Source organism: Apteryx mantelli, chromosome 14 (genome assembly GCF_036417845.1).
Source record: "Apteryx mantelli isolate bAptMan1 chromosome 14, bAptMan1.hap1, whole genome shotgun sequence".
In the NCBI taxonomy this organism is placed as follows: domain Eukaryota; kingdom Metazoa; phylum Chordata; class Aves; order Apterygiformes; family Apterygidae; genus Apteryx; species Apteryx mantelli.
Window position 1 is genome coordinate 22566052 of NC_089991.1, and position 25278 is coordinate 22591329.

Genomic DNA, 25278 nt, shown 5'->3' on the forward strand with positions numbered 1-25278 from the left:
CCGCAGAGTGAAGCAATGCAGCATGTAGCAGCATGTAATTACTTCTGCTTTGCCTTGAACCCAGATAGAGGCGGCTGAAAACACTACATCCCGAGACACTGTGTAAGCACTGTGTAACACTGAAACATAGCTGGATACGACTGCCAGCTCCTATATATCTACATTTTGTAACATAGCCAAGCATGAGTAGATAACAATATGGAACCCCAGCGGGGGAAACTTGTAGTACAGTCGCACAAACGGCACACTGGAAAACACACACAAGGAATGAAATCTTCAAGATAACAACCAAGGATGCAGAAAGAACGTGAACAATGTCTGCTGGAACAGTAGACTCTGTAGGGAACAACTGAGGTTCTCTCCCGCTTCTCGAGGGCGGGGACTAAGAAGTGGGGAACGTGAACCCAGAAGGAAGAGCGAGCAAAGGCCAAGAAGAAAGAAAATGAGGGAGAGACAAGTCGCCCGCCTCCTTCTCGCCTTCCCTCCGCGGGGAGCTCTGGGATCGCCTCCACCACGGCACCTGAGACCTTCAAAGACGGAGCCATCAGCGCTAATTACGGGGCATCAGCTCCCTGCCATTGCCCACTCACACCTAATGAAGGCTAAGCTCGTTAGGGACTAAGCGCATTCAGTACATGAAGGTAACGTCTGTCAATGATGGCAATTTCCTTCTTTTCTTTTACACCCTTCCCTTTCCTTCCTTTCCTCTCTTTGTTCAAAACATCCCGTTCCACACCATTCCCTTCCCTTCCCCAACACTCCCTTCCCGTCTCCTCTTCTGCGGTTCTTCCTTTTCCAAAGTGCTTTCTACATGTCGACTCCACTCCACTCAGCCTACCAAACCCCAGGCTCCACAAGTTAGAGTCCTTCTCAAAGCACACATCAGCTCCGAAAGCTGAGCGCATTTGCAAGCGAAGGCAGACACAACGGACATCGCTGCCAAGAGTCGGAGATCAAAGGCCTGACAAGCACCGGCCCCCCGCAGGCGCCCAGGGCCGAGCCCGCCTCCGAGAGGAGGCTCCAGAGGCACGGGGAAGAACTGTGAAAGAGTTTCCGGGAGACCCCGCAGGTGAGAAGGGGTAGAAAAGAAAGTGCCACTGACCGTGTCCAGGAGAGCGGGCGGATCCTGCGGCGTCTCCTTCGCCGCGGGGCCGGCGGCGGGCGGCGGGAAGTTGGGGCTGAAAACCATGAGGTCGCTCTTGCCCGCGCCGTCCGCCACGCACAGGCTCCGGCTCTGGCGCTGCGAGTACGACCAGCTCCCCACTTCGCTGGCGCACACCAGCGTCGCCGGCCCGGGCCCCGACAGCACGGCCGCCCGCGGCGCCCACCGCGACGCCCCGTACAGCACCACCGCCAGCAGGAACACGCTCGACACCGCGCAGATGGCCACCACCAGCCACACGTTCGTCGCCGCCGCCGCCGCCGCCGCGCCGCCCTCGGCGCCCGCCGCCGGCCGCAGCCCCGACACCGACGAGCCCGAGCCCGCGCCCGCGCCCGCGCCCGCCGCCGCCAGCGCCGCCTCGGCGCCCTCGCCCAGCGACACGCTCAGCGTGGCCGTGGCCGAGCGCGCCGGCTCGCCGTGGTCGCGCACCACGATGAGCAGGGTCTGCCGCGGGCCGTCCGCCTCCTCCAGCGCCCGCGCCGTGCTCACCTCGCCGCTGTACAGCCCCACGCGGAACGCGCCCTTCCCCCGCGGCTCCCGCAGCTCGTAGCGCAGCCACGCGTTGTAGCCCGAGTCCGCGTCCACCGCACGGATCTTCGCCACCACCTGCCCCGCCGGCGACCCCCACGCCGCCCACGCCCACAGCGACCACGCCGACGACGACGACGACGACGACGACGACGACCCCGCCGCGCCGCCAGCCCAGGGCCCCGCGCCGCCGCCCGCAGGCGGCAGCAGCGCCGGCGCGTTGTCGTTCTCGTCCACGACGAAGAGCTGCACCGTGGCGTTGCCGCACAGCGCCGGCTCCCCCGCGTCCACCGCGCGCACCTCGAACTGCAGCACCTGCAGCTCCTCGTAGTCGAAGGGCTGCAGCGCCCACAGCCGCCCGCTCTCCGCGTCCACCGACACGTAGCTCGACACCGACCGCGACCCCGCGCCCGCGCCCGCGCCGCCCTCCGCCACCGAGTAGCTCACGCGCCCGTTGCCCGCCTCGTCCGGGTCCCGCGCCCACAGCCGCGCCAGCTCCGCGCCCGCCGCGTTGTTCTCCCGCGCCAGCACCGTGTACACGGCCTGCGCGAACGCCGGCGCGTTGTCGTTCACGTCCGACACCGGCACCCGCAGCCCGCGGCTCGCGCGCAGCGGCGGCGCCCCGCCGTCCTCCGCCCGCACCTCCACCTCGTACTCCGCCACCCGCTCCCGGTCCAGCGCCTCCCGCAGCACCAGCGAGTACGAGCCCTCGAACGTCGCCACCAGCCCGAACGGCGCCGGCGGCCACACCGCGCACCGCACCCGCCCGTTCGCCCCCGAGTCCCGGTCCGACACGCTCAGCAGCGCCACCACCGTCCCCACCGCCGCGTCCTCGGGCACCGGCACCGACAGCGACGTCACCCACACCTCCGGCGCGTTGTCGTTCACGTCCACCACCTCCAGCTCCACGCTGCAGTGCCCCGATAACGGAGGCGCCCCCCTGTCTTTCGCTTCCACTTGTATCTCGTATAGACAAACGTCCTCAAAATCCAGGGGACCCGCCAGCTTCATCTCCCCTGTGCTCGAGTCCAGCACGAACAGGTCCTTTCCACTGGCAGGGATTACGTTGTTCACTGTGTACGCCACTTGGCTGTTCATTCCCTCGTCCGGATCCGTGGCTCTCACACGCACCACCAGCGTCCCCTCTGCAGCGCTCTCCGCCAGCTGCACTTTATAGATCGACTGGTTGAACTCGGGAGCGTTGTCGTTCACATCCAGCACCGAGATCACCAGCTCCATCGTGCCCGACAGCGACGGTCTGCCCCCGTCACTCGCCGTCAGCAGCAACCGGTGCACAGGCATCGCCTCCCGGTCCAGTGCCTTCGACAGCACCAGAAATAACGATTTCCTGTTTTCATCCGCGGATTTCACTTCTAAAGCGAAATGCTCGCTCGGGCTGAGTTTGTAGGAGAGCTGCGCGTTGGCTCCGATGTCGGCGTCCGACGCGCCCTCCAGCGGGAAGCGGGAGCCCGGCAGCGTTGTTAATTCCGCGACACTGAGGTTTTTGCGGGCGGCGGGGAAGAGCGGGGCATTGTCGTTGATGTCGGTGACCTCCAGCTCCACGTGGAAGACGCGCAGCGGCCGCTCCACCAGCACCTCCAGGCGCAGGGCGCACGGCGCGCTCTTCCCGCACAGCTCCTCCCGGTCCAGCCGCGAGCTCACCACCAGCGCCCCGCTCGCCCCGCTCACCTCCACGCTCGCCCGCCGCCCCTTCGCCACCAGCCGCAGCCGACGCGCCTCCAGCTCGCCCGCCTCCAGACCCAGGTCCTGCGCCAGGCGACCCACCACCGTGCCGGCCTTGGCCTCCTCCGGCACCGAGTAGCGCACCTGACCGCCGCCCAGCGCCCACGCCGCCTGCAGCACCAGCACCCGCAGCAGCGCCCGCGCGCACACGCCCATGGCCAGCGCCGGCACCCGCACGGGCCCGCACGCCTCACGGCTCCCGGCTCCCGGCACCGCCGCCGCTCGCCGCCGCTCCCCGGCGCCGCCGCCCGCGCCCTGCCGCTCCCCCCGCGCTCACAGCCGGGCTTTCCGCCGCACCGGGGCGGAGCCGCCGCGCCGTGCCGCGACGCCGCCGTTTCTGAGCCTGCAGCGACACCGTGTGCCCCGCTGCGGCGCCGCGCCGGCAAAGCCGCCTTCCTGCGGCCGTCAGGCCCGGGCCGCCGCGCCAGGCCGCGACACCCGCGGCCTCTGCCGCCGCCGCCCCGCAGCTGCCCGGCCACGGCTGCGCCCCGCTCTCCGGCTCCCTCTCAGCTCAGACGCGGCGGCTTCCTCTGCTCCGCGCTTCACACGCCTTCCCAGGCACGCAAACGCCACCACCCCTCGGCGACCTCTGCCCGGGCTGAGCCACCCTCCCGCGGAGCAAGGCTTTTCTCACCGCAAGCTTCGCCTCCCGTGGCGCAGTTCATGCTCTTGCTCCTTCCGTAGGCAGAGCAGTGGCTCGCTGCACCCATACAGTCGAAGCAGAGCGAGCAGCATATTGGTAAGGTTGTTCGCCTGGAGCCCAGCGAGAAGCACTCGAAAGTGGAGTAAGCGACGTCAGTGCACGAGCACTCTGTAGCCCGGTAAAACCGCTCATGTCATGGGCAGCGACAATCTATCTACAATTTGGACCACACCTAAGGATTTGTGGAGGTTCAAAACGCAGCCCCAAAGCAGCAAACGGAGTCCTGCGGTAGCTGCACAGACGGGGTGCAGCAAAACATCGGCAAGGGGCAGAATCTGCAACGGAACAACAAAGGAGGCAGAGGGAAGCGGAACGAGGCCCCCTGCAACCGGAACAACGTCCTGCTCCTAAACGATGCGATAGACTCTGCAGGGAACGGGTGAGCTCCCCCCGCTTCCTTTGGCGACGACGGGGCCATGAGCCGAAAAGCAGCAGGGATGCAGGAGGGAAACGGAGCACGGGAAATATCGCCCCCTTCGGACTCGCTTTCCCTCCGCGGGGAGCTCTCGGATCGCCTCCACCCCCGCGCCTGACACCATCAGAGACGGAGCCATCACCGCTAACTATGGGGCATCATCTCCCTGGCTTGGCACGCTCACACCTCATCAAGGGTAAGCTCGTTAGGGACTAACGGTATTCAGCAGTGAGACATCATGTTCCTTCATGTTGGTGAATTCTTTTTTTCGCCCTTCTCTCTCCTGCCTTTCCCTCCCCTTACTGCTCCTTCCCTTCTATCCTCTTCCATTCCCTTATCACCCCTTCGCCTTCTCTTCTTCCCTCCGCTTCTCTTCTCCTTTCTTCCTTCCCTTTTCCAAAGCGTTTTCTAAATGTCTACGCCACTCTTGACATGAAGCACGGGCACCACTTCAGGCAAAACCTCCCCTGCCTCTTCCTGCCTCTTTCCCATCATGTCTTGCACGAGCTCCCTGAGTACTGAGGATGCCGAAGGACTTTCGGGAACTGCTTTTCCAGACAAGTCTCTCTCGCTCTGTTGCTCTCTCTCTCTCCATGTGTCAGTGGACTCAGAGCCACTGCGGCACAGAGCACACCTGGGAAGGCCTTCAGCAACAGGACCCTACCCCCGCTTCTATCCTCCTTGACTTCTCCTCACTTCTCTTTGCTCAGCAGGCCTAACAGCTCTCCTGGCTACTTGCAGGCTGGGCAAAGCATGCACTCTTCCCCTACACTTCAGCTCACTTTCTGGAAGACGAGTGCTCTCTTCATCCTCCGTCCATGGCAAACACCGAGCCTTGCACAACAGCTATAGTCCCATAGCAATGATTTCTGAATGATCACTGTTAACAGCAGGCACAGATTCTTCCCTCTTGCAAGCCTGGGTTTGAGACACAGATGTGGCTCAGAGGTTTCATGCACTGCCCTTCGTCGTCAGAAAGCACAGCACAGAGCAAGGAAATCATATTGCAAGGACCATCTCCACTAGGCCGTAACAGAATGGTCCACCCTTTGAAATACATGATCAGCGTGACGCATGGTGAGTGTGGACGTACTCCAAAGAGTCCTAACAATGCCAGGGACTCCTCACTTCAGGAAGACAACCTGGACGTACATCGACAAGGAAAAGCTCAGAGAAGAGTAAAAAAATATAAGATAATCACAGCTCTTTGGTGGTTTTCCTCTCCTTCAGGGAAGACGTGTTTCTGTGCCTCGTTTTCCACTTGCAGCTCCACAACGAATGTCCAGCTCCTGCTCGTCTTTCCAGGCAGGCAAGCACTCACAGAACAACAGAGCCAGGACTTCAGTACCCACGGGAGTCAGTCCCCACACATTGCCTCACACCCACCTGTCACATAACCAAGCAGAAGCCGTGAAGGTTACCCCACTGCATTTTCACTGAGAACATCCCCACACGCTCCCACCACACCCACTGAGATAAACACACGAGGGATCTTCCACATTCAATCACACGTCCTTGCTCTCAGCCCCTCACACTGTCCCAGGAAGCAACGTGGAAGGCACGAGATGACTCAGAAGTGCTGCCGGCTGTGCCAAGCCTGCAGGCATGACCCAGGCAACATCACATCCATCCAAATAAATGTGTCACGACTGAACGGGAACACAGAGACATCTGCCTGTCAGGCACATCATCCTCTGTTGTCGTTTGAGGCACCTGGAAGTTCTGGCAGTGGCTGCTTCTTCAGAAAAATAAATTAGATCCTTCCTTCAGAAGGCGTTCTAAGGCAAATCTCCAGTGATCGATAACAAGGACAACTTCCCTGCAAGTGGGGTTTGCAAAAACTACGCACGTCTTGCCAAAGCTCTGAAATCCTTGCATTACTCACAATGTTCCTGTAGCCACTTCTGTGAAAAACGATGCAGAATGGAAAGCTGAAAACTGATGACATTCGCTCGAGGTCCAATGCAGCTCAATATTGGAGGAAAGAATTGCCCACACTGACGGCAAGCGGCCCCAGTTCGGAAATCTCACAGACATCAAAATGAAGCAGTCTGCATCTTGCACACAATTGCTGAGATAGCTCCTAAGTCAGGCTGGCGACAGGCAAAGGGGCTGGTTCTGGTGGCGGAAATGGTATCCCAGCTGGTACCCACATGCTCACCATCAGGCACCAAGACATTATCACAGCATATTTCTCTCTTCTCTCAGAAAACAAGCAAGGCCTACCACCACCCGTGGACATGGAAGGGGCACAGTCAGGAACCGCGAGTGACGAGCTTCCACCAGCGTTCCTGGTCACTGAATGCGGGTGCTCGACAAATACACCCTGGAGAATGACCAGCATACTTTCCCGTGTCTTACACCTACCTTGAGATTTGCTCTTCTGCCTGTACCCTTTAAGGTACTAGGTGTGTTAACAACATCCTCGAATCGAGGCTTTTTCGATGACAAGCTTCACTTCCGAAGACGAAATTCACGCGGTTGCTCCTTCCGCAGACAGAACAGGGGCTTTCCCCCAACGCCCACCCCGCAGAGTGAAGCAATGCAGCATGTAGCAGCATGTAATTACTTCTGCTTTGCCTTGAACCCAGATAGAGGCGGCTGAAAACACTACATCCCGAGACACTGTGTAAGCACTGTGTAACACTGAAACATAGCTGGATACGACTGCCAGCTCCTATATATCTACATTTTGTAACATAGCCAAGCATGAGTAGATAACAATATGGAACCCCAGCGGGGGAAACTTGTAGTACAGTCGCACAAACGGCACACTGGAAAACACACACAAGGAATGAAATCTTCAAGATAACAACCAAGGATGCAGAAAGAACGTGAACAATGTCTGCTGGAACAGTAGACTCTGTAGGGAACAACTGAGGTTCTCTCCCGCTTCTCGAGGGCGGGGACTAAGAAGTGGGGAACGTGAACCCAGAAGGAAGAGCGAGCAAAGGCCAAGAAGAAAGAAAATGAGGGAGAGACAAGTCGCCCGCCTCCTTCTCGCCTTCCCTCCGCGGGGAGCTCTGGGATCGCCTCCACCACGGCACCTGAGACCTTCAAAGACGGAGCCATCAGCGCTAATTACGGGGCATCAGCTCCCTGCCATTGCCCACTCACACCTAATGAAGGCTAAGCTCGTTAGGGACTAAGCGCATTCAGTACATGAAGGTAACGTCTGTCAATGATGGCAATTTCCTTCTTTTCTTTTACACCCTTCCCTTTCCTTCCTTTCCTCTCTTTGTTCAAAACATCCCGTTCCACACCATTCCCTTCCCTTCCCCAACACTCCCTTCCCGTCTCCTCTTCTGCGGTTCTTCCTTTTCCAAAGTGCTTTCTACATGTCGACTCCACTCCACTCAGCCTACCAAACCCCAGGCTCCAGAAGTTAGACTCCTTCTCAAAGCACACATCAGCTCCGAAAGCTGAGCGCATTTGCAAGCGAAGGCAGACACAACGGACATCGCTGCCAAGAGTCGGAGATCAAAGGCCTGACAAGCACCGGCCCCCCGCAGGCGCCCAGGGCCGAGCCCGCCTCCGAGAGGAGGCTCCAGAGGCACGGGGAAGAACTGTGAAAGAGTTTCCGGGAGACCCCGCAGGTGAGAAGGGGTAGAAAAGAAAGTGCCACTGACCGTGTCCAGGAGAGCGGGCGGATCCTGCGGCGTCTCCTTCGCCGCGGGGCCGGCGGCGGGCGGCGGGAAGTTGGGGCTGAAAACCATGAGGTCGCTCTTGCCCGCGCCGTCCGCCACGCACAGGCTCCGGCTCTGGCGCTGCGAGTACGACCAGCTCCCCACTTCGCTGGCGCACACCAGCGTCGCCGGCCCGGGCCCCGACAGCACGGCCGCCCGCGGCGCCCACCGCGACGCCCCGTACAGCACCACCGCCAGCAGGAACACGCTCGACACCGCGCAGATGGCCACCACCAGCCACACGTTCGTCGCCGCCGCCGCCGCCGCCGCCGCGCCGCCCTCGGCGCCCGCCGCCGGCCGCAGCCCCGACACCGACGAGCCCGAGCCCGCGCCCGCGCCCGCGCCCGCCGCCGCCAGCGCCGCCTCGGCGCCCTCGCCCAGCGACACGCTCAGCGTGGCCGTGGCCGAGCGCGCCGGCTCGCCGTGGTCGCGCACCACGATGAGCAGGGTCTGCCGCGGGCCGTCCGCCTCCTCCAGCGCCCGCGCCGTGCTCACCTCGCCGCTGTACAGCCCCACGCGGAACGCGCCCTTCCCCCGCGGCTCCCGCAGCTCGTAGCGCAGCCACGCGTTGTAGCCCGAGTCCGCGTCCACCGCACGGATCTTCGCCACCACCTGCCCCGCCGGCGACCCCCACGCCGCCCACGCCCACAGCGACCACCCCGACGACGACGACGACGACGACGACGACGACCCCGCCGCGCCGCCAGCCCAGGGCCCCGCGCCGCCGCCCGCAGGCGGCAGCAGCGCCGGCGCGTTGTCGTTCTCGTCCACGACGAAGAGCTGCACCGTGGCGTTGCCGCACAGCGCCGGCTCCCCCGCGTCCACCGCGCGCACCTCGAACTGCAGCACCTGCAGCTCCTCGTAGTCGAAGGGCTGCAGCGCCCACAGCCGCCCGCTCTCCGCGTCCACCGACACGTAGCTCGACACCGACCGCGACCCCGCGCCCGCGCCCGCGCCGCCCTCCGCCACCGAGTAGCTCACGCGCCCGTTGCCCGCCTCGTCCGGGTCCCGCGCCCACAGCCGCGCCAGCTCCGCGCCCGCCGCGTTGTTCTCCCGCGCCAGCACCGTGTACACGGCCTGCGCGAACGCCGGCGCGTTGTCGTTCACGTCCGACACCGGCACCCGCAGCCCGCGGCTCGCGCGCAGCGGCGGCGCCCCGCCGTCCTCCGCCCGCACCTCCACCTCGTACTCCGCCACCCGCTCCCGGTCCAGCGCCTCCCGCAGCACCAGCGAGTACGAGCCCTCGAACGTCGCCACCAGCCCGAACGGCGCCGGCGGCCACACCGCGCACCGCACCCGCCCGTTCGCCCCCGAGTCCCGGTCCGACACGCTCAGCAGCGCCACCACCGTCCCCACCGCCGCGTCCTCGGGCACCGGCACCGACAGCGACGTCACCCACACCTCCGGCGCGTTGTCGTTCACGTCCACCACCTCCAGCTCCACGCTGCAGTGCCCCGATAACGGAGGCGCCCCCCTGTCTTTCGCTTCCACTTGTATCTCGTATAGACAAACGTCCTCAAAATCCAGGGGACCCGCCAGCTTCATCTCCCCTGTGCTCGAGTCCAGCACGAACAGGTCCTTTCCACTGGCAGGGATTACGTTGTTCACTGTGTACGCCACTTGGCTGTTCATTCCCTCGTCCGGATCCGTGGCTCTCACACGCACCACCAGCGTCCCCTCTGCAGCGCTCTCCGCCAGCTGCACTTTATAGATCGACTGGTTGAACTCGGGAGCGTTGTCGTTCACATCCAGCACCGAGATCACCAGCTCCATCGTGCCCGACAGCGACGGTCTGCCCCCGTCACTCGCCGTCAGCAGCAACCGGTGCACAGGCATCGCCTCCCGGTCCAGTGCCTTCGACAGCACCAGAAATAACGATTTCCTGTTTTCATCCGCGGATTTCACTTCTAAAGCGAAATGCTCGCTCGGGCTGAGTTTGTAGGAGAGCTGCGCGTTGGCTCCGATGTCGGCGTCCGACGCGCCCTCCAGCGGGAAGCGGGAGCCCGGCAGCGTTGTTAATTCCGCGACACTGAGGTTTTTGCGGGCGGCGGGGAAGAGCGGGGCATTGTCGTTGATGTCGGTGACCTCCAGCTCCACGTGGAAGACGCGCAGCGGCCGCTCCACCAGCACCTCCAGGCGCAGGGCGCACGGCGCGCTCTTCCCGCACAGCTCCTCCCGGTCCAGCCGCGAGCTCACCACCAGCGCCCCGCTCGCCCCGCTCACCTCCACGCTCGCCCGCCGCCCCTTCGCCACCAGCCGCAGCCGACGCGCCTCCAGCTCGCCCGCCTCCAGACCCAGGTCCTGCGCCAGGCGACCCACCACCGTGCCGGCCTTGGCCTCCTCCGGCACCGAGTAGCGCACCTGACCGCCGCCCAGCGCCCACGCCGCCTGCAGCACCAGCACCCGCAGCAGCGCCTGCGCGCACACGCCCATGGCCAGCGCCGGCACCCGCACGGGCCCGCACGCCTCACGGCTCCCGGCTCCCGGCACCGCCGCCGCTCGCCGCCGCTCCCCGGCGCCGCCGCCCGCGCCCTGCCGCTCCCCCCGCGCTCACAGCCGGGCTTTCCGCCGCACCGGGGCGGAGCCGCCGCGCCGTGCCGCGCCGCCGCCGTTTCTGAGCCTGCAGCGACACCGTGTGCCCCGCTGCGGCGCCGCGCCGGCAAAGCCGCCTTCCTGCGGCCGTCAGGCCCGGGCCGCCGCGCCAGGCCGCGACACCCGCGGCCTCTGCCGCCGCCGCCCCGCAGCTGCCCGGCCACGGCTGCGCCCCGCTCTCCGGCTCCCTCTCAGCTCAGACGCGGCGGCTTCCTCTGCTCCGCGCTTCACACGCCTTCCCAGGCACGCAAACGCCACCACCCCTCGGCGACCTCTGCCCGGGCTGAGCCACCCTCCCGCGGAGCAAGGCTTTTCTCACCGCAAGCTTCGCCTCCCGTGGCGCAGTTCATGCTCTTGCTCCTTCCGTAGGCAGAGCAGTGGCTCGCTGCACCCATACAGTCGAAGCAGAGCGAGCAGCATATTGGTAAGGTTGTTCGCCTGGAGCCCAGCGAGAAGCACTCGAAAGTGGAGTAAGCGACGTCAGTGCACGAGCACTCTGTAGCCCGGTAAAACCGCTCATGTCATGGGCAGCGACAATCTATCTACAATTTGGACCACACCTAAGGATTTGTGGAGGTTCAAAACGCAGCCCCAAAGCAGCAAACGGAGTCCTGCGGTAGCTGCACAGACGGGGTGCAGCAAAACATCGGCAAGGGGCAGAATCTGCAACGGAACAACAAAGGAGGCAGAGGGAAGCGGAACGAGGCCCCCTGCAACCGGAACAACGTCCTGCTCCTAAACGATGCGATAGACTCTGCAGGGAACGGGTGAGCTCCCCCCGCTTCCTTTGGCGACGACGGGGCCATGAGCCGAAAAGCAGCAGGGATGCAGGAGGAAAACGGAGCACGGGAAAAATCGCCCCCTTCGGACTCGCTTTCCTTCCGCGGGGAGCTCTCGGATTGCCTCCACCCCGGCGTCTGACACCATCAGAGACGGAGCCATCACCGCTAACTATGGGGCATCATCTCCCTGGCTTGCCACATTCACACCGCATCAAGGGTAAGCTCGTTAGGGACTAACGGTATTCAGCAGCGAGACATCATGTTCCTTCATTTTGGTGAATTGTTTTTTTCGCCCTTCCCTCTCCTGCCTTTCCCTCCCCTTACTGCTCCTTCCCTTCTATCCTCTTCCATTCCCTTATCACCCCTTCGCCTTCTCTTCTTCCCTCCGCTTCTCTTCTCCTTTCTTCCTTCCCTTTTCCAAAGCCTTTACTAAATGTCTATGCCACTCTTGACATGAAGCACGGGCACCACTTCAGGCAAAACCTCCCCTGCCTCTTCCTGCCTCTTTCCCATCATGTCTTGCACGAGCTCCCTGAGTACTGAGGATGCCGAAGGACTTTCGGGAACTGCTTTTCCAGACAAGTCTCTCTCGCTCTGTTGCTCTCTCTCTCTCCATGTGTCAGTGGACTCAGAGCCACTGCGGCACGGAGCACACCTGGGAAGGCCTTCAGGGACAGGACCCTGCCCCCACCTCTGTCCTCCTTGACTTCTCCTCACTTCTCTTTGCTCAGCAGGCCTAACAGCTCTCCTGGCTACTTGCAGGCTGGGCAAAGCATGCACTCTTCCCCTACACTTCAGCTCACTTTCTGGAAGACGAGTGCTCTCTTCATCCTCCGTCCATGGCAAACACCGAGCCTTGCACAACAGCTATAGTCCCATAGCAATGATTTCTGAATGATCACTGTTAACAGCAGGCACAGATTCTTCCCTCTTGCAAGCCTGGGTTTGAGACACAGATGTGGCTCAGAGGTTTCATGCACTGCCCTTCGTCGTCAGAAAGCACAGCACAGAGCAAGGAAATCATATTGCAAGGACCATCTCCACTAGGCCGTAACAGAATGGTCCACCCTTTGAAATACATGATCAGCGTGACGCATGGTGAGTGTGGACGTACTCCAAAGAGTCCTAACAATGCCAGGGACTCCTCACTTCAGGAAGACAACCTGGACGTACATCGACAAGGAAAAGCTCAGAGAAGAGTAAAAAAATATAAGATAATCACAGCTCTTTGGTGGTCTTCCTCTCCCCCAGGGAAGACGTGTTTCTGTGCCTCGTTTTCCACTTGCAGCTCCACAACGAATGTCCAGCTCCTGCTCGTCTTTCCAGGCAGGCAAGCACTCACAGAACAACAGAGCCAGGACTTCAGTACCCACGGGAGTCAGTCCCCACACATTGCCTCACACCCACCTGTCACATAACCAAGCAGAAGCCGTGAAGGTTACCCTACTGCATTTTCACTGAGAACATCCCCACAGGCTCCCACCACATCCACTGAGATAAACACACGAGGGACCTTCCACACTCAATCACACATGCTTGTTCTCAGCCCCTCAAACTGTCCCAGGAAGCAACGTGGAAGGCACGAGATCACTCAGAAGTGCTGCCGGCTGCGCCAAGCCTGCAGGCATGACCCAGGCAACATTACATCCATCCAAATAAATGTGTCACGACTGAACGGGAACACAGAGACATCTGCCTGTCAGGCACATCATCCTCTGTTGTCGTTTGAGGCACCTGGAAGTTCTGGCAGTGGCTGCTTCTTCAGAAAAATAAATTAGATCCTTCCTTCAGAAGGCGTTCTAAGGCAAATCTCCAGTGATCGATGACAAGGACAACTTCCCTGCAAGTGGGGTTTGCAAAAACTACGCACGTCTTGCCAAAGCTCTGAAATCATTGCATTACTCACAATGTTCCTTAGCCACTTCTGTGAAAAACGATGCAGAGGGAAGGCTGAAAACTCATGACATTCTCTCGAGGTCAAACGCACCTCAATAATGGAGAAAAGAAGTGCCCACACTGACAGCAAGCGGCCCCAGTTCGGAAATCTCACAGACATCAAAATGAAGCAGTCTGCATCTTGCACACAATTGCTGAGATAGCTCCTAGGTCAGGCTGGCGACAGGCAAAGGGGCTGGTTCTGGTGGCAGAAATGGTGTCCCAGCTGGTACCCACATGCTCACCATCAGGCACCAAGACATTATCACAGCATATTTATCTCTACTCTCAGAAAACAAGCAAGGCCAACCACCACCCGTGGACATGGAAGGGGCACAGTCAGGGACTGCAAGTGACGAGATTCCAACAGCATTCCTGGTCACTGAATGCAGGTCCTCGATCAGTACACCCCAGCTAATAGAGCAGCATACTTTCCCATGTCTTACACCTAACTTGAGATTTGCTCTTCTGCCTGCACCCTTTAAAGTACTAGGTGTGTTAACAACGTTCTTGAATCGAGATTTTTTCAACGACAAGTTTCACCTCCCAACACATACGTCAAGCTGTTGCTCCTTCTGTAGACAGAACAGGGGCTTTTCCACACACCCCGCAGAGTCAAAGTAATGCAGCATGTAGCAGCATGTAATTACTTCTGCTTTGCCTTGAACCCGGATAGCGGCGATTGAAAACACTACATCCCGAGACACTGTGTAAGCATTCTGTAATACTGAAACACAGCTGGATACAGGTGCCAGCTCCAGTGTGACTCCATGTTGTAACACAGCTAAGCATGAGTATATAACAATGTGGAACCCCAGCGGGGGAAACTTGTCGTACAGTCGCACAAACGGCGCACAGGAAAACACACGCAAGGAATGAAATCTTCAGGATATCAAACAAAGATGCAGAGCCACCGCAAAGTTGTCTGCTGGAAAAATAAACTCTGTAGGGAACAACTGAGGTTCTCTCCCGCTTCTCACGGGTGGGAACCAAAAAGTAGGAGTAGGGCTTCAGGCAACAGCTCTCAGGCCTCTTCCTTCTTGATTTCCATCGAGCCTTGGCAAAGGCTGAGGCTTCCACAATGAGGATGTTTGCATGAGAAGGATTCATGGCTCATGCTTCACCGCGAACAACAGGCACAGACACTGCCCTTTCGCTCAGTGGCTTCAGGCACTCTCCTTGGTTATCAAAGAGCATGCAATAGAGCAAGGAAATCATGTTACAAACAACACCTCGCTTACACCGTGACACAGTGGTCCACCTGCCGAGATACAAGAGCAGCCTAAGATACGGTCAGTGTGGAGAGGCTCCAAAGAGACCGGACTACTCCAGGGGCTCTTGAATTTGCAAGTGCCACTGAACATAGCCCAGCAAGCGAATGCTCAGAGAAGGGTAAAATGAAATAGGGCAGGCAGAGGTCTCCAGTGCTCTTCCTCTCCCCCAATGAACACTTTTTTTCCACCACCTCTTCCACTTGCAGCTGCAGCAGGAAGGGCAAACACGGTTTTCAGGCAGGCTCGTGCCTGAGAAAGGGCTGTCTCCAGGCTCCACTACGGACTTCCACATGCCCCTTCCAACCTCAGTTACTGTGAGAACCTCTGAGTCCACCAGGACTTCCCCTGCAAGAAGGAAGGGGATCCCACAGCAAGCTGCAGATACGAGCTCCACACAAACACAGGCCTAATATTCACGCAAAGTGGAACTTGCCTTTAGTCTCCCTGCTCTATGTGCTCTCCTTACAGGGCATCAAACACACGCAGGAGGGGAAGGGCATACTCACACGGTAAAAGGACACAGTGGCATTTCAGCACCTCTCAATGACTCTCAAGATCAGCAACGCCTCCAACTCCAGGCTCTTTTGCAACCCTGTTTCAGAATGGCCCTGCTACAGAAATCTCACAGACATCAAAATGAAGCAGTTTGCATCTTGAGCACAATTACTGGCACATCTCCTAAGTCAGGCTGCTGTCAGGGGAAGGGGCTGGTTCTGGTGAGGGAAAGTGGTGTCCCACCTGGTACCCACATGCTCACCATCAGGCACCAGTAAATTATCACAGCATATTTTTCTGGACTCTCAGAAAACAAGCAAGGTCTGCCATGATGGAATTCAGGGAACCGGCACAGTCAGGAGCCATGTGTGATGTCTCCGAGAGAAGGAGAGAAAACAGGCAAGTGCCAGTAGTCACCTTGCATCACATCTCTTTCAGAGAAGAATCAAAGAGGAGGCGGAAAGCTCTTTCAACAAGAAATAAGGTTTCACACCAGCATGGCCTGGGGGCAGCAGCAGCAGCCCATCCATTCTTGTTGGCCTAACTGTAACACCACAAAACGTGTACACTACACACAAAACGCAAGGAAGCTAAAAGGGGCACTCGGAGGCCTTATCTGAGCTACACAGGTGGCAGGAAGACAAACGCTGTCCACCTCAGCAAGACAGCAAGGTCCTCACAGGAGCCTGGCAGAGAATTTTTGCCAGGGCCCGTGCCATGTAACATCCCCACAGAGGACAGAGGATCTGAAAAAGGGGTCGCAAGTGGTGTGACAAAGTCTACACAGGAGGCTATCCTCCCACTGAAGGCAGTCAAGACACAGGCCTGCTGCGAAGAGCTGCACAAGCACTTTAACATACTGCCAACGGACAGGGTGGAAAAACATTCAGTGCAGGAAAATGTGAAGAGAAGCCCATGAGGAAAAGCAGCATGAAGTTTACATAGGAAACTATGGGCTCTCAGTGACACAGTTTTCATTCTGAAATGAGATCTCGGCTGTGTCAGACAGCTCCATGCATCCATCACCTCAGGGTTCAGAGGCCACCAAAACACTGCAAATTCTAAGAATAATGAAGAAAAAAAAAAAAGACTTGATTCCACGTATTCCCAGTTATTTGACTGCAAGATTCACCAACAGCCTGAATGCTGAGGACACTTCTCTTCCCTAGGTAAAAAATTGCAGGGAGAAGAATTGAGAGAGGTTCTTAAATGAACTTAATGGCTTTCAGCATGATCAGAGTCTGGGACAGCTTCTGTTAGAGCAGCAGCTCTTCATGCTCAACAAGAGAGGACTGCAGGGCTGTATGGCAGATCTCTACAAAACCTGGCCTACAGTGTGCAACACTGAGACCAAGGATAAGGGACGGAGGATAAACAGAAAGAAAACTCTGAGGTCAGAGTGCTTAGGCACCTGAACAGGGGCCCAGAGAGGATGTCGAATTGCCATCTGTGGAGATATTTGGAATGGACTGCACAAGGCCCTGAGTTCAGCCCCACCTGACTTCAAAGCAGACCCTGCTCTCAGCACAGGGTTGCACTAGGGACCTCCACACGCCCCTTCCAACCTCACTTAGTGTGAGCACCTCTGAGTCCACTAGGACTTCCCCTGCAAGAAGAAAGGGGATCCCACAGAAAGCTGCAGGCGTGAGCTCCACACAAACACAAGGGCCTAACATTCATGCAAAGTGCAACTCACCTTTGGTCTCCCTGCTCTACATGCTGTGTATTCCAGACATCCTTACAGGGCATCAAAGACACGCAGGAGGGGAAGGGGCACTCCAGAACTACTTCGGTGGGCATATTCATACGAGAAAAGGTCACCGAGGCATTTCAATACCAAGTACCCTCTCAAGATCAAAAAGGCCTCCAACTCCAGGCTCTTGCAGCCTGCAAAACGATCCTGAGAAAGCATCACTAAGCAACTCTGCTGACTTAGGCTCTTCTCTAGGCATCCTCAACACCCCACCCCAAGAAATGGGTTCTCACAACAAGCAGGCCTTCTCCCCTTCTTTGGTTATGACACATTCCACGTCCTCCCCTGCATCTCCACGGCCCTCAGGCAAGGCTCTGCACTGCTCAGGGTCACCCTTCCAATCAGGACATGGCCAGGCCTCACTCAGCGCCACTGCCAGAGTGCCAGGAAACTGCTGCACACCAAAATCACAGTTCTGCTTCCCACTCCCATGCTGACTCGGCCTTCCGCAGATCCTTGCCCTGACAGTGACAATGTCATAAGAAAACCATATGGATTGTATCGAAGGCACAGTGTCTGGCAGATTCTCTCAGCCAGACCCATCATGATTTGCAGCGAACCGGCAAACGCAGCTGGAATTGCTACAGTCCAACAATATGGCTAAAGGAGATGCCCTGTTAGCTCTGACCACAGTGATCAGTGGCGCAAAGTCTACTTGGAGGCCTGTAGCTAGCAGGGTCCCCCAGGGATCAACACCAGGTCCAATCTTGTTCAACTTATTCATCTATGACTTAGATGAAGGGACTCAATGCCCCCTCTGCAAGTTTGCTGATGACACAGAACTGGGAGGAGTGGCTGATACACCAGAGGGCTGTGCTGCCATTCAGAGGGACCTCAACAGGCTGGAGAGGTGGGCAGCGGGGAACCTCATGAAGTTCAATAAAGGGAAGTGCAAAGTCCTGCACCTAGGGAGAAGTGACCCCATGCACCAGCGTACAGGCTGGGGTCTGACCTGCTGGAAAGCAGCTCTGCAGAGAAGGACCTGGGAGTGCTGGTGGACCACAAGTTGACCGTGAGCCAGCAATGTGCCCTTGTGGCCAAGAAGGCCAATGGTATCCTGGGCTGCATCAGGAAGAGCACTGCCAGCAGGTCGAGGGAGGTGATGCTTCCCCTCTAGTCAGCCCTCGTGAGGCCCCGTCTGGAGTCCTGGGTCCCGTTCTGGGCTCCCCAGCACAAGAGAGACATGGAGCTACTGCAGCAAGTCCAGTGAAGGGCTGCTAAGATGATTAAGGGACTGGAGCATCTCTCCTATGAGGAGAGGCTGAGAGAGCTGGGCCTGTTCAGTCTGGAGAAGAGAAGACTGAGGGGGGATTATATCAATGTGTATAAGTACCTGTGAGCACAGGAACAGGTTGCCCAGAGAGGTTGTGGAGTCTCCGTTCTTTGGGATATTCAAAAGCCGTCTGCACACAGGCCTGGGCAACGGGCTCTAGCTGACCCCGCTTGAGCAGGGGGCATTGGACTAGACGATCTGCAGAGGTCCCTTCCAACCTCAACCATTCTGTGATTCTGTGACAAGCGGCACTGATTTCATTCTATGAGATGCCAACCCAACTCTGGAAGAGTGATCGACACCTCCTAGGCAGGAGAGGAGATTTGCTCTGCTGGTTTGCAAAGTGACAGTGGAGGGGCACCCTTCTCCTCATGTCTCACCGCAAATCATGTCTGAGAAGGAGAAGGCCCCACAATCACAACCCCAACAACCACAGAAGCTGATGCAAGCTCCCAGCACCGCACATGATGAGAACAGCCTCCCGCAGCACTGGTCCCAGAAAGAGAAGGGGAAACGCACGTGAGAAAGTGTTCCGGGGATAACACCAGGGAAAGCCTTTACAGAAGGGAGCCTACCAAACGCCAGGCTCCAGAGGATTAGACTCCTTCCCAAAGCAGACATCAGCTCTGAAATCTGAAATCTGTGGCACGCAGCACACCTGGGAAGGCCTTCAGCAACAGGACCCTGCCCCCGCCTCTGTCCTCCTTGACTTCTTGACTTCTCCTCACTTCTCTTTGCTCAGCAGGCCTAACAGCTCTCTCCTGGCTACTTGCAGGCTGGGCAAAGCATGCACTCTCCCCATGCACCTCTGCTCACTTTTTGGAAGAACACTTCCATCCATGGCAAACACCGAGCCTTGCACATCAGCTATAGTCCTATAGCAATGATTGCGGAATGATCACTGCCAAAAGCAGGCACAGATTCTTCCCTCTTGCAAGCCTGGCTTTGGGACACAGATGTGGCTCAGCGGTTTCATGCACTCCCCTTCATCATCAGAAAGCATAGCACAGAGCAAGGAAATCATAGTACAAAGAACGTCTCCACTAGGCCATAACAGAATGGCCCACCCTTTGAAATACAAGACCAGCCTAAGCCAGGGACTCCTGACTTCAGGAAGACAACCTGGATGTATGTTGACCTGCAAATGCTCACACAAGGGTGAAAAAAATTGGGGAAGCACAGCTCTTTGGTGGTCTTCCTCTCCCCCAGGGAAGACGTGTTTCTGTGCCTCGTTTTCCACTTGCAGCTCCACAACGAATGTCCAGCTCCTGCTCATCTTTCCAGGCAGGCAAGCACTCACAGAACAACAGAGCCAGGACTTCAGTACCCACGGGAGTCAGTCCCCACACATTGCCTCACACCCACCTGTCACATAACCAAGCAGAAGCCGTGAAGGTTACCCCACTGCATTTTCACTGAGAACATCCCCACACGCTCCCACCACACCCACTGAGATAAACACACGAGGGACCTTCCACACTCAATCACACATGCTTGTTCTCAGCCCCTCAAACTGTCCCAGGAAGCAACGTGGAAGGCACGAGATCACTCAGAAGTGCTGCCGGCTGCGCCAAGCCTGCAGGCATGACTCAGGCAACATTACATCCATCCAAATAAATGTGTCACGACTGAACGGGAACACAGAGACATCTGCCTGTCAGGCACATCATCCTCTGTTGTCGTTTGAGGCACCTGGAAGTTCTGGCAGTGGCTGCTTCTTCAGAAAAATAAATTAGATCCTTCCTTCAGAAGGCGTTCTAAGGCAAATCTCCAGTGATCGATGACAAGGACAACTTCCCTGCAAGTGGGGTTTGCAAAAACTACGCACGTCTTGCCAAAGCTCTGAAATCCTTGCATTACTCACAATGTTCCTTAGCCACTTCTGTGAAAAACGATGCAGAGGGAAGGCTGAAAACTCATGACATTCTCTCGAGGTCAAACGCACCTCAATAATGGAGAAAAGAAGTGCCCACACTGACGGCAAGCGGCCCCAGTTCGGAAATCTCACAGACATCAAAATGAAGCAGTCTGCATCTTGCACACAATTGCTGAGATAGCTCCTAAGTCAGGCTGGCGACAGGCAAAGGGGCTGGTTCTGGTGGCGGAAATGGTGTCCCAGCTGGTACCCACATGCTCACCATCAGGCACCAAGACATTATCACAGCATATTTCTCTCTTCTCTCAGAAAACAAGCAAGGCCTACCACCACCCGTGGACATGGAAGGGGCACAGTCAGGAACCGCGAGTGACGAGCTTCCACCAGCGTTCCTGGTCACTGAATGCGGGTGCTCGACAAATACACCCTGGAGAATGACCAGCATACTTTCCCGTGTCTTACACCTACCTTGAGATTTGCTCTTCTGCCTGTACCCTTTAAGGTACTAGGTGTGTTAACAACATCCTCGAATCGAGGCTTTTTCGATGACAAGTTTCACCTCCCAACACATACGTCAAGCTGTTGCTCCTTCTGTAGACAGAACAGGGGCTTTCCCCCCAACGCCCACCCCGCAGAGTGAAGCAATGCAGCATGTAGCAGCATATAATTACTTCTGCTTTGCCTTGAACCCGGATAGCGGCATTTGAAAACAGTACATCCCGAGACACTGTGTAACCATTCTGTAACACTGAAACACAGCTGGATAGGACCGCCAACTCCAGTGTGACTCCATGTTGTAACACAGCTAAGCATGAGTATATAACAATATGGAACCCCAGCGGGGGAAACTTGTCGTACAGTCGCACAAACGGCACACTGGAAAACACACACAAGGAATGAAATCTTCAAGATAACAACCAAGGATGCAGACAGAACGTGAACAATGTCTGCTGGAAAAATAGACTCTGTAGGGAACAACTGAGGTTCTCTCCCGCTTCTCGAGGGCGGGGACTAAGAAGTGGGGAACGTGAACCCAGAAGGAAGAGCGAGCAAAGGCCAAGAAGAAAGAAAATGAGGGAGAGACAAGTCGCCCGCCTCCTTCTCGCCTTCCCTCCGCGGGGAGCTCTCGGATCGCCTCCACCACGGCACCTGAGACCTTCAAAGACGGAGCCATCAGCGCTAATTACGGGGCATCAGCTCCCTGCCATTGCCCATTCACACTTAAGGAAGGCTAAGCTCGTTAGGGACTAAGCGCATTCAGTACATGAAGGTAACGTCTGTCAATGATGGCAATTTCCTTCTTTTCTTTTACACCCTTCCCTTTCCTTCCTTTCCTCTCTTTGTTCAAAACATCCCGTTCCACACCATTCCCTTCCCTTCCCCAACACTCCCTTCCCGTCTCCTCTTCTGCGGTTCTTCCTTTTCCAAAGTGCTTTCTGCATGTCGACTCCACTCCACTCAGCCTACCAAACCCCAGGCTCCAGAAGTTAGACTCCTTCTCAAAGCACACATCAGCTCCGAAAGCTGAGCGCATTTGCAAGCGAAGGCAGACACAACGGACATCGCTGCCAAGAGTCGGAGATCAAAGGCCTGACAAGCACCGGCCCCCCGCAGGCGCCCAGGGCCGAGCCCGCCTCCGAGAGGAGGCTCCAGAGGCACGGGGAAGAACTGTGAAAGAGTTTCCGGGAGACCCCGCAGGTGAGAAGGGGTAGAAAAGAAAGTGCCACTGACCGTGTCCAGGAGAGCGGGCGGATCCTGCGGCGTCTCCTTCGCCGCGGGGCCGGCGGCGGGCGGCGGGAAGTTGGGGCTGAAAACCATGAGGTCGCTCTTGCCCGCGCCGTCCGCCACGCACAGGCTCCGGCTCTGGCGCTGCGAGTACGACCAGCTCCCCACTTCGCTGGCGCACACCAGCGTCGCCGGCCCGGGCCCCGACAGCACGGCCGCCCGCGGCGCCCACCGCGACGCCCCGTACAGCACCACCGCCAGCAGGAACACGCTCGACACCGCGCAGATGGCCACCACCAGCCACACGTTCGTCGCCGCCGCCGCCGCCGCCGCGCCGCCCTCGGCGCCCGCCGCCGGCCGCAGCCCCGACACCGACGAGCCCGAGCCCGCGCCCGCGCCCGCGCCCGCCGCCGCCAGCGCCGCCTCGGCGCCCTCGCCCAGCGACACGCTCAGCGTGGCCGTGGCCGAGCGCGCCGGCTCGCCGTGGTCGCGCACCACGATGAGCAGGGTCTGCCGCGGGCCGTCCGCCTCCTCCAGCGCCCGCGCCGTGCTCACCTCGCCGCTGTACAGCCCCACGCGGAACGCGCCCTTCCCCCGCGGCTCCCGCAGCTCGTAGCGCAGCCACGCGTTGTAGCCCGAGTCCGCGTCCACCGCACGGATCTTCGCCACCACCTGCCCCGCCGGCGACCCCCACGCCGCCCACGCCCACAGCGACCACGCCGACGACGACGACGACGACGACGACGACCCCGCCGCGCCGCCAGCCCAGGGCCCCGCGCCGCCGCCCGCAGGCGGCAGCAGCGCCGGCGCGTTGTCGTTCTCGTCCACGACGAAGAGCTGCACCGTGGCGTTGCCGCACAGCGCCGGCTCCCCCGCGTCCACCGCGCGCACCTCGAACTGCAGCACCTGCAGCTCCTCGTAGTCGAAGGGCTGCAGCGCCCACAGCCGCCCGCTCTCCGCGTCCACCGACACGTAGCTCGACACCGACCGCGACCCCGCGCCCGCGCCCGCGCCGCCCTCCGCCACCGAGTAGCTCACGCGCCCGTTGCCCGCCTCGTCCGGGTCCCGCGCCCACAGCCGCGCCAGCTCCGCGCCCGCCGCGTTGTTCTCCCGCGCCAGCACCGTGTACACGGCCTGCGCGAACGCCGGCGCGTTGTCGTTCACGTCCGACACCGGCACCCGCAGCCCGCGGCTCGCGCGCAGCGGCGGCGCCCCGCCGTCCTCCGCCCGCACCTCCACCTCGTACTCCGCCACCCGCTCCCGGTCCAGCGCCTCCCGCAGCACCAGCGAGTACGAGCCCTCGAACGTCGCCACCAGCCCGAACGGCGCCGGCGGCCACACCGCGCACCGCACCCGCCCGTTCGCCCCCGAGTCCCGGTCCGACACGCTCAGCAGCGCCACCACCGTCCCCACCGCCGCGTCCTCGGGCACCGGCACCGACAGCGACGTCACCCACACCTCCGGCGCGTTGTCGTTCACGTCCACCACCTCCAGCTCCACGCTGCAGTGCCCCGATAACGGAGGCGCCCCCCTGTCTTTCGCTTCCACTTGTATCTCGTATAGACAAACGTCCTCAAAATCCAGGGGACCCGCCAGCTTCATCTCCCCTGTGCTCGAGTCCAGCACGAACAGGTCCTTTCCACTGGCAGGGATTACGTTGTTCACTGTGTACGCCACTTGGCTGTTCATTCCCTCGTCCGGATCCGTGGCTCTCACACGCACCACCAGCGTCCCCTCTGCAGCGCTCTCCGCCAGCTGCACTTTATAGATCGACTGGTTGAACTCGGGAGCGTTGTCGTTCACATCCAGCACCGAGATCACCAGCTCCATCGTGCCCGACAGCGACGGTCTGCCCCCGTCACTCGCCGTCAGCAGCAACCGGTGCACAGGCATCGCCTCCCGGTCCAGTGCCTTCGACAGCACCAGAAATAACGATTTCCTGTTTTCATCCGCGGATTTCACTTCTAAAGCGAAATGCTCGCTCGGGCTGAGTTTGTAGGAGAGCTGCGCGTTGGCTCCGATGTCGGCGTCCGACGCGCCCTCCAGCGGGAAGCGGGAGCCCGGCAGCGTTGTTAATTCCGCGACACTGAGGTTTTTGCGGGCGGCGGGGAAGAGCGGGGCATTGTCGTTGATGTCGGTGACCTCCAGCTCCACGTGGAAGACGCGCAGCGGCCGCTCCACCAGCACCTCCAGGCGCAGGGCGCACGGCGCGCTCTTCCCGCACAGCTCCTCCCGGTCCAGCCGCGAGCTCACCACCAGCGCCCCGCTCGCCCCGCTCACCTCCACGCTCGCCCGCCGCCCCTTCGCCACCAGCCGCAGCCGACGCGCCTCCAGCTCGCCCGCCTCCAGACCCAGGTCCTGCGCCAGGCGACCCACCACCGTGCCGGCCTTGGCCTCCTCCGGCACCGAGTAGCGCACCTGACCGCCGCCCAGCGCCCACGCCGCCTGCAGCACCAGCACCCGCAGCAGCGCCCGCGCGCACACGCCCATGGCCAGCGCCGGCACCCGCACGGGCCCGCACGCCTCACGGCTCCCGGCTCCCGGCACCGCCGCCGCTCGCCGCCGCTCCCCGGCGCCGCCGCCCGCGCCCTGCCGCTCCCCCCGCGCTCACAGCCGGGCTTTCCGCCGCACCGGGGCGGAGCCGCCGCGCCGTGCCGCGACGCCGCCGTTTCTGAGCCTGCAGCGACACCGTGTGCCCCGCTGCGGAGCCGCGCCGGCAAAGCCGCCTTCCTGCGGCCGTCAGGCCCGGGCCGCCGCGCCAGGCCGCGACACCCGCGGCCTCTGCCGCCGCCGCCCCGCAGCTGCCCGGCCACGGCCGCGCCCCGCAGCTCCGGCTCCCTCTCAGCTCAGACGCGGCGGCTTCCTCTGCTCCGCGCTTCACACGCCTTCCCAGGCACTCAAACGCCACCACCCCTCGGCGACCTCTGCCCGGGCTGAGCCACCCTCCCGCGGAGCAAGGCTTTTCTCACCGCAAGCTTCACCTCCCGTGGCGCAGTTCATGCTCTTGCTCCTTCCGTAGGCAGAGCAGTGGCTCGCTGCACCCATACAGTCGAAGCAGAGCGAGCAGCATATTGGTAAGGTTGTTTGCCTGGAGCCCAGCGAGAAACCCTCGAAAGTGGAGTAAGCGACGTCAGTGCACGAGCACTCTGTAGCCCGGTAAAACCGCTCATGTCATGGGCAGCGACAATCTATCTACAATTTGGACCACACCTAAGGATTTGTGGAGGTTCAAAACGCAGCCCCAAAGCAGCAAACGGAGTCCTGCGGTAGCTGCACAGACGGGGTGCAGCAAAACATCGGCAAGGGGCAGAATCTGCAACGGAACAACAAAGGAGG

The 25278-nt window shown here is 59.7% G+C and overlaps 3 protein-coding genes across 3 annotated transcripts; all 3 read right to left on the reverse strand.

The window, feature by feature from the left end:
* Window positions 1-829: 829 nt before the first annotated feature.
* On the reverse strand, window positions 830-3616 carry LOC136993384 (protocadherin alpha-3-like). The gene has a single exon (XM_067305096.1). It carries the CDS (start codon window positions 3587-3589, stop codon window positions 830-832), a length of 2760 nt encoding a protein of 919 aa, XP_067161197.1. The 5' UTR covers window positions 3590-3616.
* Window positions 3617-7907: 4291 nt separating this feature from the next.
* Window positions 7908-10670, reverse strand: LOC136993385 (protocadherin alpha-3-like). The gene has a single exon (XM_067305097.1). The coding sequence runs from the start codon at window positions 10668-10670 to the stop codon at window positions 7908-7910; it is 2763 nt and encodes a 920-aa protein (XP_067161198.1).
* An 11005-nt stretch (window positions 10671-21675) lies between these two features.
* On the reverse strand, window positions 21676-24459 carry LOC136993386 (protocadherin alpha-3-like). Its single transcript, XM_067305098.1, has one exon. The coding sequence runs from the start codon at window positions 24430-24432 to the stop codon at window positions 21676-21678; it is 2757 nt and encodes a 918-aa protein (XP_067161199.1). The 5' UTR covers window positions 24433-24459.
* Between the last annotated feature and the right edge of the window lie 819 nt (window positions 24460-25278).